The 18,163-nt window shown below is 36.9% G+C and overlaps 1 protein-coding gene across 1 annotated transcript in view; it reads right to left on the bottom strand.

Moving 5' to 3' along the window:
• Window positions 1-18,163, bottom strand: part of DMD (dystrophin) — a 1,831,916-nt gene that overhangs the window by 679,964 nt on the left and 1,133,789 nt on the right. The window contains exons 46-47 of the mRNA XM_087813416.1: window positions 10,481-10,628; window positions 7,668-7,817 (exon numbers count right to left, since the gene is read on the bottom strand). Of these exons, the coding sequence (XP_087669542.1) occupies window positions 7,668-7,817; window positions 10,481-10,628 (298 nt within the window). The remainder of the gene's footprint in view (window positions 1-7,667; window positions 7,818-10,480; window positions 10,629-18,163) is intronic.

Below are 18,163 nucleotides of genomic sequence, written 5' to 3'. Positions count from 1 at the left end.
GTTTACTTTTTTTGTTTGTAAAATGTCCGATTCACAGTCTTGGCACTGCCTGACATTTCAATAGGTTGGGAAATTAAAAACCACATATCATTATAAACCTGTCATTAAAGAGTGATTAATTTGGTAGTAATGGCAACTAGGTTTCTTGGACAGCCCAAACTCCTCAGCTTCACTGAAGGATCAGGAGAGTAGGGGTGTTGCTGCTGTTGAGAACATTCGCAGGGATGGTAATAATAGTTATTGAGTACTGGGCCAGGCCCATCCCTGAGAGCCTGATGTTTGTTCTCATAACTGGGCTGACTTTATATAAATATAATTTTAATTTTCTAAAGTGGGACACTCATGAAACGGGGAGCTATTAAAATTATGATGGAATAAAAGGCAAAGTAGGGACTGTCAGAGCACACTGAGATGTCCTTCATGATGCATGTAATGACCCAGTAATGATTCCCATTTCAACGTGAAATTATAGGAGGCAAAGTCACAGATGCTTATGCTATAAACTTTGAATTACTACTCCCCACCTCAATTCTCAGCCTCAAACTATTTAGCAACTATAAATTAGAGATATAAATAGGTATAATGCCAAGTCTTACGTAATTCTGAATGCTCTTCAAATAAGGCAAGGGTGGGAACTGATTGTGATATACATAGAACAGCATGTGGCACATAGCGGTCACTCATTAATGTGTGTTGAATGAATGATTTAATGAATGAATAAATGCTATGATGTAATCATTAAATAAAGGAAACTCCCAAGATGATGGATTTCCAAGAAATAGCAGGCTTTGTGCTTTAATAGTAAATAGGTAAACACCATTTTCTCGTATTTCCTGTAAAGATTGTTCACTTTAGTAAAAAAAAAAAAGTAATTCAGGGGAGTATTGGATGCTAAATACTAGAACAATCTATTAATCATAGTCTTTGATAGAAAAATAACCTCTTGGAGCAAATGTCTATTTTTGACCAGGGAGTAGAAAAGAGAAGCTTTAGCTTGGTTTAATTTTCTCATTTTTACTCTCCACATTTACAGCAACGGCGAACGATGACTGGGAATATATGGCAAACATTTATTTACCTGGCACAAAGGAAGAGAACAAATCTAAAGTGTTTACTCCTTGGGTGGAAGCTTAGAAGATAATTAGAGGTTAATACGAAAGGAAACAGATTTCTGGAAATTTAGACACAGTCATTTGTATATTGTAGAAAATAGTCTGGCATATGAGTTTCACTATATTTTTACTTTCATTATATATTTTTGGGATTTAGTTTGAAAATAATCCCTGTACTAATATCAATAGTTATTAGCAAGAGTTATTAAAACTTTGTTACATATATTGTTTTTAAACCTAATTTTTCTGGGTAAAGTAAATCAGATTTTTTTATTTTATTAAAATGCACTTAACTGAAATTCACTTCCCAGCAAAATTTCTTATTTGTGTTTGTAAAATGTTTTGGTCTTCATATGTACTGTTTAGGAATTAACAAATTAAAATAGTAATTTACCATTTTCAAATAAGTGACAAAATATGATACAAAAACTTAAAGTCATTCAACAAAATGAAAATATATTTATTATGACTAATCAGAACTTGTAATATATTCCATCTGTAAAGTTACTTACCATCAAAAATAGTAGATACATGACTAATTCTGAAGTACCATAAAATGCTTTCCTGTATTACACAATCACAAATGTCCTATTTAAATAAAGAAGGTTAGGGAATAACTTGAAAAACTTGGCATCCAGTTTTCCAAAAAGGGAAAAAGCAAAGCAAAAACTCTCTTACAGTTTCATTAAATGAAAAGAAATCACAGTTTTCACCTTTAAAGGGGCAATGGAATGAAATGGGAAACCATGTTTGTCTTTGTTTCTAGCATATTATCTACAGAAAAATCACAAACTTCACTAAAATGTTTTTAAAGACCATCTACTTTGAAATAGAAATAGAGTACAGTGTGCTCTCAAATATGTCACATAATCTTTCGAGGACTCAGTGTTCTAATCTAAAAGATGTGAGAGTAATTTAGTTTCATTAGGTTTCTTTCATCTGTAGAATCCTGAGCCTACAAAATAAAATGTTGCATTTTTTTGTCTTTTCAATTATGTACAGCAAGTACATAACATGATTCAAAACGAAAAACTGATGAAAACATACTGTGTCACGTGTATGACTGTCTAACCACTGTGCAGGACACGTGAAACTAATGCAAAATAATATAGAATGTAAAATATAATTTAAAAAAATGTTGGTTCTAAATAATGGTAGCTGAAAAAACACCTATACATAATGTGTAAAAAGAACAATGAAGAATGGAGACACAAAGTGACAAGGACAGGAAAAGATGAAAAAGGGATTAAACGCTAAAGAATCAGAGAAAGAGAGAGCAGGAGACGTGTCGCACACACCACCCAGGCAGAAAAATAAACTGACATATATGCATCTAGGAAAGTACATCCATGATCCACATAGAAAGGTGCCAATTTCCAGGCAAAGGCACACGTGATGGAGAAACAGGGACAGAGTGAGAGTGATGGGGACAGGTAGGAAGGGAGAAAGAGCCCCCTATGCGCACACAAGTTCAGAGAAAGTACAAAGAAATATAAAGAGGGATAAATACTGAAAACAATACAGGGTCAGGCATGTATATGGAAAACACTGAGTGAGACCCGGGGGGAAACACGGAGGCTAGCTTTAATAATATTCCCATTTTATGGATCTTAAGGGTATCATTGTTAAAGACTGTCAAGGTGAGGACACGTGTTAGACACAAACGAGGGTGTCACTTCATGATCCTTATCTGGAGGCAGCCATAAATTAAGCCAAGGCCTGCATTCAGCTTTAGAGCTCCATTTCCCATCTCAACTGCAAAGAGTGGCCACCCAGGCCAAGGCAAGTTAACACACTTTTGCCACCATTACAGGGTCCACCACCCCCTTCAAGAAATAGCTATATTAACCCCAGTTGCTTTTTTTTTTTGGTTTCTGTTTAGAAATGCAACAGAAAGGGGCCAAGGTAATTGGTAAACTGGGTACATGTGCAGGATACAGCATGCTCGAGTTAGCCATGGAGAAAGTCACCTGCCACCGGAGACCGTAACGGCAGCAGGTCTGCGCAGATGCTGCGCGGTAAGCGACCCGCATGTGTGCATCGCCGCACCCGGGAGCCAGCAGCACAGTTCCGTCGGCTGGGGAACACGGCGCACGGGCCCCACCAGGCAACCTCTTCATCACCTTGGCCATCTTTCCTTACTTGGTTTTTTTGAAAACCACTGAATCTGGCACTGACCGTTTGTTTTTTCTATCTTAAATTTAAACCAACTGGGATGGGGGGCATAAAGATTGAGAGGAGACAGTTAAATAATTTTTAATATGGCTAATGAGTAGGGCTCCGGATTCTAACACATTTGGTGGCAAAAGCATAGCATTAACATTATAATTTTGGGATGGAACACAGATATTATGGATGATCTAGTAATATAAGGTGCTCATAGTCTTGGTTTTAATTTTCTATCACCATATTTTACTTTTTATGCTTTTGCACAGCAGATAAAACCTTGACTCAAGTTTCACGATTCACAAAGCTATTATTGTGTGTTTTAGATCGTTCTCTCGCATTTCCTAGAATTATAATGTTTCAGTTCCCTTTTTAGTATTAAAATGTACTAAAGTATTATGAAACATTTTGGGGCATCTCTCCTTGTTCTCCTCCTATGAGGAATGCTTTTAGTTGGATCACTATGTGGCTACAAAACTTAATTACTAAGAAAACAGATTCCCTCCATATGCAAGTGTGTGTATCTTCACGTGGCCGTTTTGAAATACTTAAAACAAGGAACTTTACATTTTCAGGAGGAAAAACTCACCTTAAAATGTTTTACTGTGATTATTCACATAAGTGAAAGAAAGTGTTGATATATAAAAAGAAAAGGGATTTTTTTTTTTCAAATACCTAGTTCCTTGAATTAGAGAGCTAAAGACACATTTTTATTTTAATGCAAAAAAATGGTACTTTTTCAGTTCATAAATAGTGGGTCCGTCATGTAAATGATCTGTTACAAGAACTTTAGCATCATCAATTTAAAAATATAATAACCAGACACAATCCAAAATAAAGTCTCTATTATTTTCTTTGCAAATCATCTCTGTACAAAAACTTTTCTCAATATAACTTCTTCATACCTCTCAATTTTGTTGGATGCTGATTAATAACAAGCAATTCTTTAGAGGCAATTGTGCCATTTTTCAAAGAAGCCATTTCATGTTACATGAAAATTATAGTTCTGCAATATCTTCTTGGTATGGCTTGGCTACTGCTTTAAAGGATTACAATTTGCCTTATATTTTGAACAGAACACAGATAATGGATATTAAATATGCCCAATAAGGCAGTAAAACTGTGGTTAAAGTGGATGAGAGGTTTTAAAACATCCTTGAGGGTCAAAAGCATATATGGGGAAAGTACCCATGAGGACATATAAAGAAGAAATAGCCTTAAGTACAGGCGGATCTGACCTTGGCTAAGAGGCAGGTTACAACTGGGGTACTGAAAGTCTGTACATGGAAATTTGTCCTTAGCTCAAAACTACCACATAATGAATGATCTTCCTTTAGCACTTACCTACAAAGCAACAATAAACATAAATCAAAACAAAAAGTGTGCAGTTCTTATCTAAAACAATTGAACATGGCATCTGGAAAAATCTCTGCAGTTGGTGTGGGTCCCTCAAAATAAAGCCCACTGCATTACAGAATTTGAAGGCATCATTCAGCAAGAGAGTTAGCTCTTTGTCTTAGCACATAGAGTAAAATATCCCAGTCAACAAGATCCAGCCAGGTAGTTAGAGTTCTCCATTTCTCTATTTTCTCATCTATACATATAAATATATAAAGAATCACTAGCTGTATGAACAAAGTCTACAGCCCCAAAGGAGAAAATGACAAGGAAACAGAAATTCCTTGGAAGACACAATTTACAAAAGCTAACACACACAAAGCATAACCATCCCCTGAATCTATTAAAGAAATTAAACCAATTATCAAAATATTCCCATAAAAATAACTCCATTCCCAGATGGTTTTCCAACTGAATTCTTCAAAACATCTTAGGAAGAAATAATAGCAATCTTCAATAATTTTTTTCCCAAGACGAAAAGAGAGTATCTCTCTCAACTTGCTTTATAAGACTAGTCTAACATTGCTATCAACACTTCAGAGGATATTACCAAAAAATATCGACCATTTTCTGTCACAAAGATATAAAAGTCCTAACCAACATATTAAAAAACTGAATCCAGCAATTTATAAAAAGTACAAGACATCATGACCAACAGGATTTATTCAGTAATCCCTGATTCCCAAACCAATAGCTGTAATTTACCACATTCATACAAAGAAGAAAAATCATAATCATTTTAATAAATGAACAGAAAGCATCTGAATATGTTCAATACCTATTCATAATTTAAAAAACCTTGATAAATTGGGATAAGAAGATATTTCTTAATCTGATTAAGAGGACCTACAAAAAGTCCTACTACTAACATCATATTTAATGATAAATTATTCTGACAGCTTTTCTCCTGAGACAGGGAATGAGTCAATTATCACCACTTCCATTAAACATTGCTTTGGAGGTCGTAATCTACACACAAAAAATGAAAATCATAAGGATTGCAAAGAGAGAAACTATCTCTATTTGATGACATGACTGTGCACATAAAATAAATACAAGATTCTATAAACTATTAATAGGTAAATTTCACAAGAATACTAGATATGCACTTAATATACAAAAATCTATGATATTTTATATATCAGCAGCAAAGAGAAAATAAAATTTAAAATGAATCCCATTTATAATAGGATCACAATGTCAAATGTCTGGGATTCAATCTAATAAAACATGTGTAGGTCCTCTGGACTGAAAACTACTTAATATTACTAAAAAGGCATTATAGAAGACTTAAAAAAAAATGGAGGGATTAAGATTAGATGACTCAATATCGTAAAGATGTTAACTGATCTACAAATTCAACAAAATTCCAATTAATATCCTGGCAAGCTTTAATAAAGTTGGTAAGTTGGTTCTAAAATTTATTTGGTAAACCAAACAACCAAAAAGAGCAAAGGCAATCTGGACTTAGAAGAACAAAGTTGGAGGGTTTACATTACCAGGGCCCAAATTTTAAAATAAAATGATTGGCTCTGGCCAGTGCGGCTCAGTTGGTTGGCTATCATCCCCATGCACCAAAAGGTTGCTGGTCTGAATCCCAGTCAGGGCATATATCCCGGTTATAGGCTCGATCCCCAGTAGGGGGCGTGCGGGAGGCAGCCTGTCAATTTCACTTTCACATTGATGTTTCTCTCTGTCTCTCTCTCCCTCTCCTTTCCTCTCTAAAAATAAAAAATCTTAAAAAAAACAACTGTACACACACACACACACACTGGAATATTACTCAGTCATAAAAAGTAATGAAGTTCTGATACATGGCACAACATGGATGAGCCTTGACAATGTTACGTTAAGTGAAATAATCTAGACATGAAGAGACAAATGGTACATACGAGTCCGCTAATATGAAATATATAGAATAGGTGCGTTCATAGAGATAGAACGTAGGTTAGAGGTTACTTTGGGGGAATTCTTGCTTAATGGTTACAGAATTTCTTTTTGGGGTGATGAAAAAGTTATGGAAAAAGGTGATGGTGACACATTGTGAATGTAATAAATGACACTGCATTGTACACATAAAATCACTAAAATGACAAATGTTATATATGTTTCACCACCATTTAATAAATAAATATACCTAAACCATTACATTGAACACTTCAAAATGAGTGAGTTATATGGTATATGAATTATATCTCAATAAAGCTGTTACAAAGTGATTGTTACTAAGCCAGTGTAGTAATGTAAGAGAACAGAGAATCCAGAGCAGATTCACATACATGCTTCCTTGCCTTAACAAAGCTGCTGCGGCGGTGCCATGGGGAAGGATCGTCTTGTGATAAACGGTGATAAATTAACTGATGCTGCCTTTCATTATGCACTCATTCATATGTGCCACATGGTTTTAAAGAGTAAGTGTGCATTACTTTGATAAACATACTAAATATTAGATTTAAAAAGTATCCGAGGTAGGAAGAAAAGGACTCAAAGTTAAGTAAGTAAATAAGTAAATAATGAAATAATAAACAAACAAACAAAACAAACACCTTTTGGGGAAGATGAGCATCAATTTAACATTGATTAAGTCTATACCATACGTAAGGATAAGTAATTTTGATTTCTGATCCGTGTCGAACAGGACCACCTCTACCTGGCTGAAACACTGTCAATATATAGCTGAACACTAAATTAATTAGTCCATCCCTTTTCCAGTCTCATTCTTTAGAATAATTCATGCAAAGTAATAATGTTGTATATTCTGGCATTTAATTATTAATGTACCATCATCCACCATCACCATTCTTTCTATCCACAACAAAATCATGCGGCCAAATCAAATGGTCAGGTTAAGAAAAACACACACAACTAAAAGCAATCCACCTACAAGCCTCCCATCCCCAACCCCACCCATAAAACTGCAATGAAAAAAACACAAATGCAGACACTTGCGACATTTAACACATGGGGCAGGGGAGATGGTTAATGTCTAACCTTTATCCACTGAAGATTTGTCTGCTTGAGCTTGTTTTCAAGTTTGTCTTGCTCTTCTGGGCTTAGGGGAGCACTGACAAGCACTGTTCCTCCTGTTTCGTTTAATTGCTTTAGAATTCCCTGGCGCAGGGGCAACTCTTCCACGAGTAACTGAAACAGACAAATGCAACAACTCTTAAAATGAATTACAGCGCAGTGCCAACTACCTTGTCTTTGCCTCTATTGATTAATCTATCAAAACGAAGCGACTTGACCAAAGGTCCACCGGTACCTCAAATACCAACGGTTTCTGCAGAGCGCACAGCTGATAGACTGAAACACTCACTCCCAGGTAGATAAACCTACCCTAGAAAGGACCAGGATATCTCACCCTCAGAGGTTTTTGTCTTTTTTCCCCAAGAGAAAAATGTCATGTGGTGTCAGCTCTAAAACAACACGCCAAATAGAGTTTAGAGTCTAACAACACATCTCTATCAGCAATAGAACAATCTGGATAAATTCATCACTAAGCCCCCATGTTCTAACATACTACTGATACCGAATTTCATTATCATATACTAATTACTAATTAACACTGAGAACATGCCAGGTCCAAGCACTGTGCTAAGCTCTTTACATATATTATCTGTTAATTTAAAAAAAAAAAATATATATATATATATATCTTTATTGATTTTAGGGAGAGGAAGGCAGAGGGAGCGAGAGAAACATCAGTGATGAGTCATTGATCGGCTGCCTCCTGCAACCCGGGCCTGTGCCCTGACTGGGAATCGAACCGAAATCTCCTGGATCCTAGGTCGATGCTCAACTGCTGGGCCACGCCGGGCATCAGTTAATTTTTATAGAATAATTCTATGAGGTAGATCCTATTATCTTCATTTTATAGAGAAGGAAACTAAGACAGAGAGGTAAACTACCAGATCCAATTACAAAAAAGTAGGAAGCACTTTGGTCAGTTTGGCTCCATGGTTAGAGCATTAGCCTGCAGACCAAAGGGTCATGGGTTCAATTCCTGGTGAAGGGCATGTACCTGTGTTGCAGGCTCGATCCCTGGACCTGGTCGGGGTACGTGCGAGAGGCAACCAATCGATGTGTCTCTCTGACATCAATGTTTCTCCATCTGTCTCCCTCCCTCCCTCCCTCCCTCTCTCTCTAAACACTCGATGGAAAAATATCCTCAGGTGAGGGTTAAACAAAACAAAACAAAACAAAAGGAAGCAACAGAGCTGTGATTCAAACTTGGGGAGTTTCATTCATGAACCCTCACTTTTGACTCCTCCACCATCCCGGATTTCTCTTATTCATTCAGCATCCCATTATAAATGTCTTTTCCCAAGATCTACAGAACCCCATGGTTTTAATAACTAGACACCATTTATTTGTGCCATCTAGAGCTGCAGTGGCCAATACAGAACCATGAACCACATGATGCTATTTAAATTTAAATCAAGTAAAGTTCAATTAAATAAAAACTCAGTTCCTCAGTCATGCTAGCTACCTTCCAGTACTCAAAAGGCACAAATAGCCAGTGGCTACTGCAATAGATAATGTAAAACATTTCCATCATCACAAAATTTCTCTTGGACAGTGCTGATCCAGATTGCATGCGGAGAAAAGAAAAATCAATGTACGTTTATTAATAAATGAATGCTGCTAAACGTGTCTCTGAAATGAGCTATCAATTATATTGCTATATATGACACTCATACATTTAGAAAAGATGCATTTTCAAGAAGAGATTGAGGTCATTTTTTCCATGACACAGCCACACTCAAACAAAATATGGGTTCAAAACTTGTTATTTTTGAATCTCAAATACCTAGTGCGATATCTGACATAGAGTAGTAGGCGCTCAGTATCTGTTTACTGAATCAAGCAGTCGTTTTTATACTTTATCTGCTGTTCAGGAATAAATTTCTTATTTCACAGAAATCGGTGGTTGACATGGGAATCTAATTTGCATGTCCAAACCAAGTGAATCATTGATAAAGGAGCAATCCCATGCCCCTTTGATCCTCACCTAGCAAAATGAAGGCGGCAGCAATCATTCTGAAAGCTTGACATAAAGATTAAATAAAATAGCGGATATAAACACATCTAATACTTAGCACATAATAGGGGATGATTAATGTTAATTTCCCTTTCCCTTTCACCTTCCCTTCAAGATTTAACGTAAAACAGATGCAAAAGAGTTTCTTTCCTAAAACTAAAACCGTGACAGTGAAGCCGGCCGCACAATCAGAGCATGTCAGCCAGCCAGCCAGGGGAGGTGATCAGCGAGCAGCAGACCTGACAGTAGGAAGCTATGAAAAGCAGCTTGAATAAACTGGCTGTCTATTGCAGCAGGATCAGGGTGGGCCCCAACACCAGGCCCGCCCCCGAAGCCCAGACAAAACATTACTCTAGGCGAACTGAACAATTTTAATTAGGGGCTGAAGGAGTGGGACTGGTTTGGCAATTACCTGCCCTAAAAAGGGGGATTCATTTCTGGAGAGATTCTTCCTAGTTTTTAAAATAATTTGGAGCTGTGGGTTTCTACAATGAGCCTAAAATTAATTTCCAATTAGCTTAACATACTGCCCTGCAGTATGTGTATATGTGGGTAGATATATGCACACACATACACGCGCATTTTTAAAAAGATATACATATTTGAAAACACTGGGTTAAGGCAAAATAGAGTTGGAAGAAAAAGGAGTGAGGAGCTATCAATAACATAATGGGTAGGAAATCAATGATTAAATACATTAAAAAATAGATTCATACATTCTTTATATAAGGAGGCTCTGGGGAACTTTAGAAAATAAAATTACCTTGACTTGTTCAAGTTTTTCTTTTAGCTGCTGCTCATTTCCAGTTTCAGGTGGAATACTAGTAATGTTATCCACTTCTTCCAACCATAAAATAAATTCATTTAAATCTCTTTGAAATTCTGACAAGATATTCTTTTGTTCTTCTAGCCTGGAGAAAGAATAAAATTGTTATAAACAACATATTTCTCAAACTCTTTTTTTTTTTTTTTTTTTAAGAAAACAACACGAAAATAACCACGGTACACGCTTTTAAGAATATGAGCAATTTAGAAGATGCTAATACAATTTTTAAAGAAAATTCATTCGCTTTAGGCAAAGCAATTTCAGCATCACTAAAATCTCTACGAGATTAAATCGGTCTATAAAAAATTCTAATTTTAAAATTTCAACATTATTTCACTAAATAATGAAATAATGAGCAGTGTTTCTCAACCTCAGCACTACGGAAATTTAGGGCTAGATAACAGTCGTTAGGGGCTATTCTGTGCATTGTAGGAGGTTTAGCTGTATCCCTGGCCTTTTCCAAGTTGTGATACCCAAGAATGTCCGGTATTCTCAAATATCCCCTTGGGGGCAAAACTGCTTTTGGTTGAGAACCACTGCGTTAGAGTAAATACATAATATGAAGTTGTACGTTTTAAAGTGCTTAAAATACACCTTTATGGAAAATTGCAGGGCAAAAGTAAAAACAAGGGAATTAAAATAAAAATACTAAATTATTACATGTTAAAATGTTTTCCAAATTATGACTCATGATCCTTTTTGAGGAAAGAGGAAAACTGATGTAAAATACTTAACACATGTTGTACTAGTAGATGTTTTTAATTATAAAGACTGCATATACTGCATATTATTCGATTAGCCATAATTTTATTTTTACATACTGAATGGTAGCACTTTTACAGCAGAGCAAAACGACCTGCACTTAAAATAATTTACATTTTTTTGTTTTGTTGTCTTTTGGGAGCTATATATATATCTTGTAAGCTTTTAATTGGAATATAATATACATATAAGAAAATACACATACATAATTGTATAGCTTAATATACTTTTAAAAATTAGACACACAAAATATCCAGGAAAAGAGACAGAATGTTTCCAGAATCCCAGAGGCCCTCTTGCCCCTTACAGTTGCTACTTCCAAGTGTAATCAGTATCCTGTCTACTTTGTCTGTAATAAACATTATATATGTGGAATCATGTGGTATATACTCTCTTGTATCTTGTCTCTTTCATTCAACACACGGCTTACAATAATCACTTATGTTGTGTGTAGTTTACTCTATTTATTCTCCTGGCTCTCTAGTATTGGATTGTATAAATACATAAATATATCTCAGTTGGTAGACATTTAGGTTGTTTTCATTTGGGGGATGTTTAGCTAACTTGTTGGGTTTTTTTTGCTTCAAGTTTACAAATATTTGAGGCCTTACTTACTTCTGGGAACTCTAGTGGGCATTAGGAATTAAAGAGAGACAGGTTATGTACCTTGCCTTGAGGATCTCGCCGTCCATGAGAGGAAACAAGCATATAACCCGAGGACTGTGATGGAATATTGTAGGAGTATAAGTTATTTTGGGGTCAGGGCATAGGAGATGTCCCAGAAAAGACAGTGGTCTACCTGGGTCTTGAAGCATGAAGAGAGACCCCTACATGTGGGAGGGCAGCCTGTCTTATTCACGGCCTGTGCAAAGACAGGGTGTTGCGGGAACCACAATCATACTCATTCCCCGAGCCAGAGCCAGTTATTGGGTTCACGGTAACCTATACCCAGTTTTGCTCTTTAATGAAAGCTTGTCCGAAGTCCTTTCTGGGGCACGCGGGGAGCCATTCTCTCTTCTATTCTCAGCACAGTAGATACGCTGCAAACCCAAGTTGTATCATGTCACTGTTGCGCTCAAAACTCTTCTATTGCTCCCCAATACATTCACAGCAAATGGCAGAGTAATTAGTTTCTACAAGGCTCTAGATCTGTGCTGTCCAAAATGGTAGGGGCCATCACATGTGGCTGCTGAGCACCTGAAATGATGTGAGCGGAACTGAGACGCGCTGAAAGTGTGCAAGACACCAAATTCCGAAGGCTTGGTACAAAAAAATCATCTCTATACCTTTTAACTAAACTGCTGTAAAAATAAAATTATTTTTAAAATAAAAAAGTAAAACATCTCATTAGTACTTTTATGAACAGGTTGAAATGATATTAATATATTCATTTCATGAGGTAACTTTTTTAATGAGGCAACGAGAAAAATTTAAATTGTATATGGGACTCACCTTTTCTAGTCACCAGCACTGACCTATACAACCTGCTAGCCCCCTCTCCTTTCCTCTCTGACTTAGTTTCCATTTAGCCTCCATTTCTCGTGTCTTCCTTGTCAATGGCATCCTTGCTCTGCTCCTTGTAGATTCCAGATGGGCTCCCACTTCTGGGCCTTTGCACTTGCTTTTCCTGCCTGGAATGGCCTTTCCTCAAACATCAAACATGCTGGGCTCCTTCATATCCTGAAGGTCTTCCTCTCATGATCCCACTTAAAATGCCCCCCTTCTCGCAAAATCCCTATTCTTTCTCCCTGTTTTATCTTTCTCTTTAGTTCTAAAAGCTAACATACACTATAATTTGGTTATTTTGTGTGGTCTGTCTCACACACGTGAAATTCAGCTTCCTGAGGGCCGGCACGTTTGTCTGTCTGACTTACAGCTTTAATCTGTGCTCCTGGAGCGATGTCTGGCACAGAGGAGATGCTAACTAACTTTTGCATGAGTGGATTCTGTCACCATCCTTTTGGATCTTGAAAGCATTGAGGTTTTAAAGGAACCTTCCCCATGTGTTGCAATACTGATCCTTTTTATCTTATTAGATGTGAGCTCATAAGTATCTTATTTCTCCCCCTACCCACCCCACTGCAATCTGCCTTAGTTTTACAAATAAAAATTTTAATTACAAAAGTAATACATTTTCATTGTATAAATCTCTGACAGTCTTTAAAAATACATCGAAAGAGGTAAACAAAAACTTAGAATCTCATTATGTGGTTTATTTCTGACGCATGCTTTGTCTTCTTACCTACGTGTGTACATGAATATAATGTGGATAATCTACATGCTGTATGGAAACCTTTTTGCTTAGCAGTATACTGTAGAAAATTTCCCATGTGGCTAAATATTCTTTTTCATCTAATTTAATGGCTGTATAGTGCTTTTATTTTCCTTAGTTATACCTGGTCTAATTTACTCACCGATATACACTGCAGTATTTCACCAAATCCAATACACCTTCAGCGGCAGGTGGGTTGGAATCAGGGATGCTGCTGATTAATCTGTGACACTTATCACTTTGAGGTTTTATCTTACTAAAAATTGTTCTGCTAAATTTATATTTTTGTCATATATTCCTCTTGCATACACATAAAATGTAAAATATAAGTGAAACAATTGACGAGGTATTCCTAAAACTTCGTATTTAGAGTCTGACTCTGCTCTATCACTTTTCCCTTCAGAATAACAGCTGTCTCTTCCTCTAAACAGTAGCATCTTCTGTGCTATCAAGAGTGTTGGCCATGTAGCATTTAAAAAAAAAAATATCTTTATTGATTTCAGAGAGAGGAAGAGGGAGGGAGAGAGAGAAACATCAATGATGAGAGTCATTGATCGGCTGCCTCCTGCACACCCCTGACTGGGCATCGAGCCCACAACCTGGGCACGTGCCATGAAGCATTTCTTAAGGGGGCTCTACAACTATTTCTTGGATTTTCTTCTAAACAACATCTGGCCTGAGAAGCAGAGACTGTAAAACCCATTCTGAGTTCAGGGGTGTGACCGTGATAAAATGTGCGAAGTAGAATGGATGAAATTTGGTTAGTCTGCATGGATTCCCACCACTGATGGAATGAACTAGGTTCTTTTGGTTGCTACCAAGTTGCTGGTTGTTTCAGGATTTAAAAAAAAATGCATAATCTAATGACAGTTTAACTCTTATCTTGACTTTTAATTATGAAAGGATATTAGTATTACTGGCATTATCTGCCTGATGATTGAGTTTCTTTTCTGTTAATAGAGTCAATAAAGATTTAGCATCCATTTCCATTGGAATTCGTGTTTGATTTTACAAGTTTTTGCCAATGATAAATATTTTGGCTCCTCTTGTACACATAAAGTAAGGATACCTACAGTAATGTCTACGCTTAACATCACTGGTCAGTGGAATATCCGAGATTTATGGTAGTAGGGTCAGGAGATGAAGCTGGTGAGGTAGCTGGAGACCACGTTATGAAGCACCTAGAAGGTTCTGTTTCAATCTGTAGGTGATGAACTAGGTAAAGACTTCGAGTAGAGAAAGATATTTTGTTTCATGCAAAGCTCACTCTGGCTATTCTGTGGGCAAAGGTGGTAAGACAAGGGACTGAGGAATCAAGTATGAGATTATCAGAATAGACCAGGCTGTAAAGGTCCAAATCATGGCCATGTAGCAAAGGAGAAGACAGGATATATTGAAAATGTAGAATAGGGTTCAACAGGACTTGTGGAGAGAGAGAGACATTAGTATCACTACCTAATAATTACTGAGCACTTACTACCTGGCAGCCACTGAGTCAAGTATCAACTCCTCACATTACTACTGCGAGACAGCTCTTTTCGCATTAACAAATGAAAGAAAGTGAGGTAGAATATTTTGCCCAAGGTCATACGACTAATAAGTAGTCAATCCAGTGGTCAGTCCTGGGTCACCTGGGACCAGAGTCTGTGTTCTTTGCCTGTCCAGCATATGACATCTGGTCTAGGAGGGCTCCCGCCTTATCTGGCTCAGTAGATGATATTTATTCCAGCCGAGAGTACATGCAACGGTATCGGATATTTAGGGGGAATTACTCATTAAAAAGAGGGGTGGGGGAGATCTGTAACTCAGGGGAGAGAGGAGAGCTAGAAGTATGGATTTCAGAGTTCTCAGCAACAAGTTGGTAGATAAAACATGGTAAACTAGCTGTTCAACTAGTAATGTACACTTCATATTTGGCATCTTCTGAGTCTATCTTTTCTTTATTTTCAGATCAATGATTGGCAGGTCTCCCTTCTGCTCATTTAAATTGAAAAATAAAAGAAGGAAACGTCCATTTCATAGCTATTCATGGATTTCTCAGGGCTGGGTAACCTGTGGCCCCTGCCCCTCCTCCACCCTCTGTGTGACAAGGCCAACGGAAGGAAAGCTCAGGGTGTTCTCCAGGGCCCTCCCAAAGCTCACCAGGCCTGCGAAGGATTTCTTCCGCTCACAAACATTCAGTGAAGGGTGGGATTTTCTCTCCTTACAGTCTGCACACTTGTTCTCGGTGATTATCTTGAAGCCCCTGCCTTTGACTTTAGAGAGAGGAAAGGGGAGAGGGAAGGAACTGGCCCTCCCCATAAACGCTGCACCCCGCACAAGGCTGTTTCAGCCTCGGCTGGTCCTCTTAATACTCCACTGGGACATGGAGTACAGAGGGGCCTGGAAATCACTGGTGGTCCACATGACTCCACTGTGGCTGCCCAGTAAGCCCTGTGGGGAGTGGCTGGTCTCAATTGCTGGAAGCTTGTTTTAGAATGTGGGATAGCACCATTTCCACTCTGACTCTAAACTTGGAAGCAATTCTGGAAGAAGGAAAAATCCCACTACAGATATCCGTTATTTGTTGAAAATTTCTAACCCAGTTCAATTCCTTGGGTGTAGGTTGTACTCTCTTTGCAAATCTTTGTCCCCTTTAGTATCTGACTCCAGGTCATCTTGCAGTGTCCCAAACACGGAGAACAACCTTATTTCTACCAATTTTCCTCATTTTTGTTAAGTAAAACCTTGATAAAATCTAATTACATTTGTAAAACCTAGACACAACCTTCCTCTCAGAAACTGATGATGTCGGGAAAAAAAAGCCCAAACCCAACAAACAAAAAGAGGGGAGATGTACTTATTCATTGTAATTCAGATTTATATATTTAACTGGGATCAAACTCTATAAACATTCGGTACCTATTTTCTTCACTTAATATTCTACTGTATTTTCTTAGGTCATTAATTCTTCTTTGAAAATTGATTTTTAGTATGAGTAATAAGCCATTTATGGGTACACCATATTTCACCATTCTTCTGTTATTCGACTTTCAGTTTGGTCCCAATTTGTCATTATAATAAATAACCCTATAACAAATACATTTGTTTATGCATTTTGGCTCATGTATCTGCTAATTTCCTTAGAACAAGGAAGAAAAGTTAACAAGAATACTAAATTTCTTTGCAATGCCGGTAACAAGAACACTCATATACTTCCAACAACAGTTATAAAACACTGTCTCAACACATGTTTACCACTATTGAGCATTACGATTTATGTACTTGATAGAAGAAAAATTGTTTGTCATAGAGGTGTTTTACATTTTTATTAATAGAAAAGTTGAAAAATGCTGTGTGTGTAGTATTTGTCATTCCTGTTTCCACTGTCAATTGTCTGCTAGGTCTATTGCCCATTTTTCTTCAGCATTTTCTTGTTAGTAAGAGCTGCTTTCATATCCTTAAAAATATATTTATTGACCATATATTTCTAGCTTCCCTTTCAACTTTGAAAAAAAATTTTGTTTGTTTCTAAATGTAATTTTATCAATTGCTTTCTTTATTTCTTCCATTGATACTATCCTGAGAATTGTGACCATGGTACAATTGGTTAGATATTCGCCTTTACTTCATTCTTGATCCTCAAACATTAATTAAAACAAAACAAATTCTTTTTTTAATTAAGCTTATTGGAGTGACTCTGGTTAATGAAATTATATAGGTTTCAACTGTACATTTCCATAATACATAATTTGCATATTGTATTGTGTTCACCATGGAAAGCCAGGTCTCTTTCTATTACCATTGATCCCCCTTCTACCCTCTTCTGCCTCTCCTGAACTCTCTTTCCCTCTGGTAATCACCACGCTATTGTCAGTGTCTGTGAGTTGTTTTTAACGTAATCCCTTCACCTTTTTCACCCAGCTCCTCCCCCTCCCCGCATCTTTTCCCATGTCTACTAGCCATCTGTATGTCCTCTTTCAAGAAGTGTCTATTAAGGTCCTCTGCCATTTTTTAATGGGATTGTTTTTGGTGTTGAGTTTTATAAGTTGCTTAGAAATTTCGGATATTAACCCCTTATCATATGTAACATTGGTGAATATGTTCTCCCATTCAGGGGGTTGTCATTTTATTTTGTCGATGGTTTAGTTTGATGTAGTCCCATTTGTTTATTTTTTCTTTTGTTTCCCTTGCCTGAGGAGATATATCAGAAAAAATGTTGCTACAAGAAATATCTAATATTTTACTGCCTATGTTTTCTTCTAGGATTTTTATGGTTTGGAGATTTACATTTAAGTTTTTAATTCATTTTGAGTTTATTCTTGTACATGGTATAAGAAAGCGGTCTAGTTTCATTTTTTTGCATGTTATCTTTCCAATATTCCCATCACCATTTATTGAATAGACAGTCTTTACCCCATTGCATGTTCTTGTTCCCTTTGTCATAGATTAACTGATCATAAAGGCATGGGTTTATTTCTGGGACGTCTATTCTGTTCCATTGATCTGTATGTCTGTTTTATTGCCAGCACCATGCCGTTTTGATTACTATGGTCTTGTAGTATAGTAAGATATCAACGTGATTCCTCCAACTCTGTTCTTTCTCA

This window comes from Miniopterus natalensis, chromosome X, assembly GCF_054644295.1.
Source record: "Miniopterus natalensis isolate mMinNat1 chromosome X, mMinNat1.hap1, whole genome shotgun sequence".
Classification (NCBI taxonomy): Eukaryota; Metazoa; Chordata; class Mammalia; order Chiroptera; family Miniopteridae; genus Miniopterus; species Miniopterus natalensis.
Note: the sequence above shows the minus strand (reverse complement) of the source record. Positions and strands in the feature narration are given on the sequence as shown.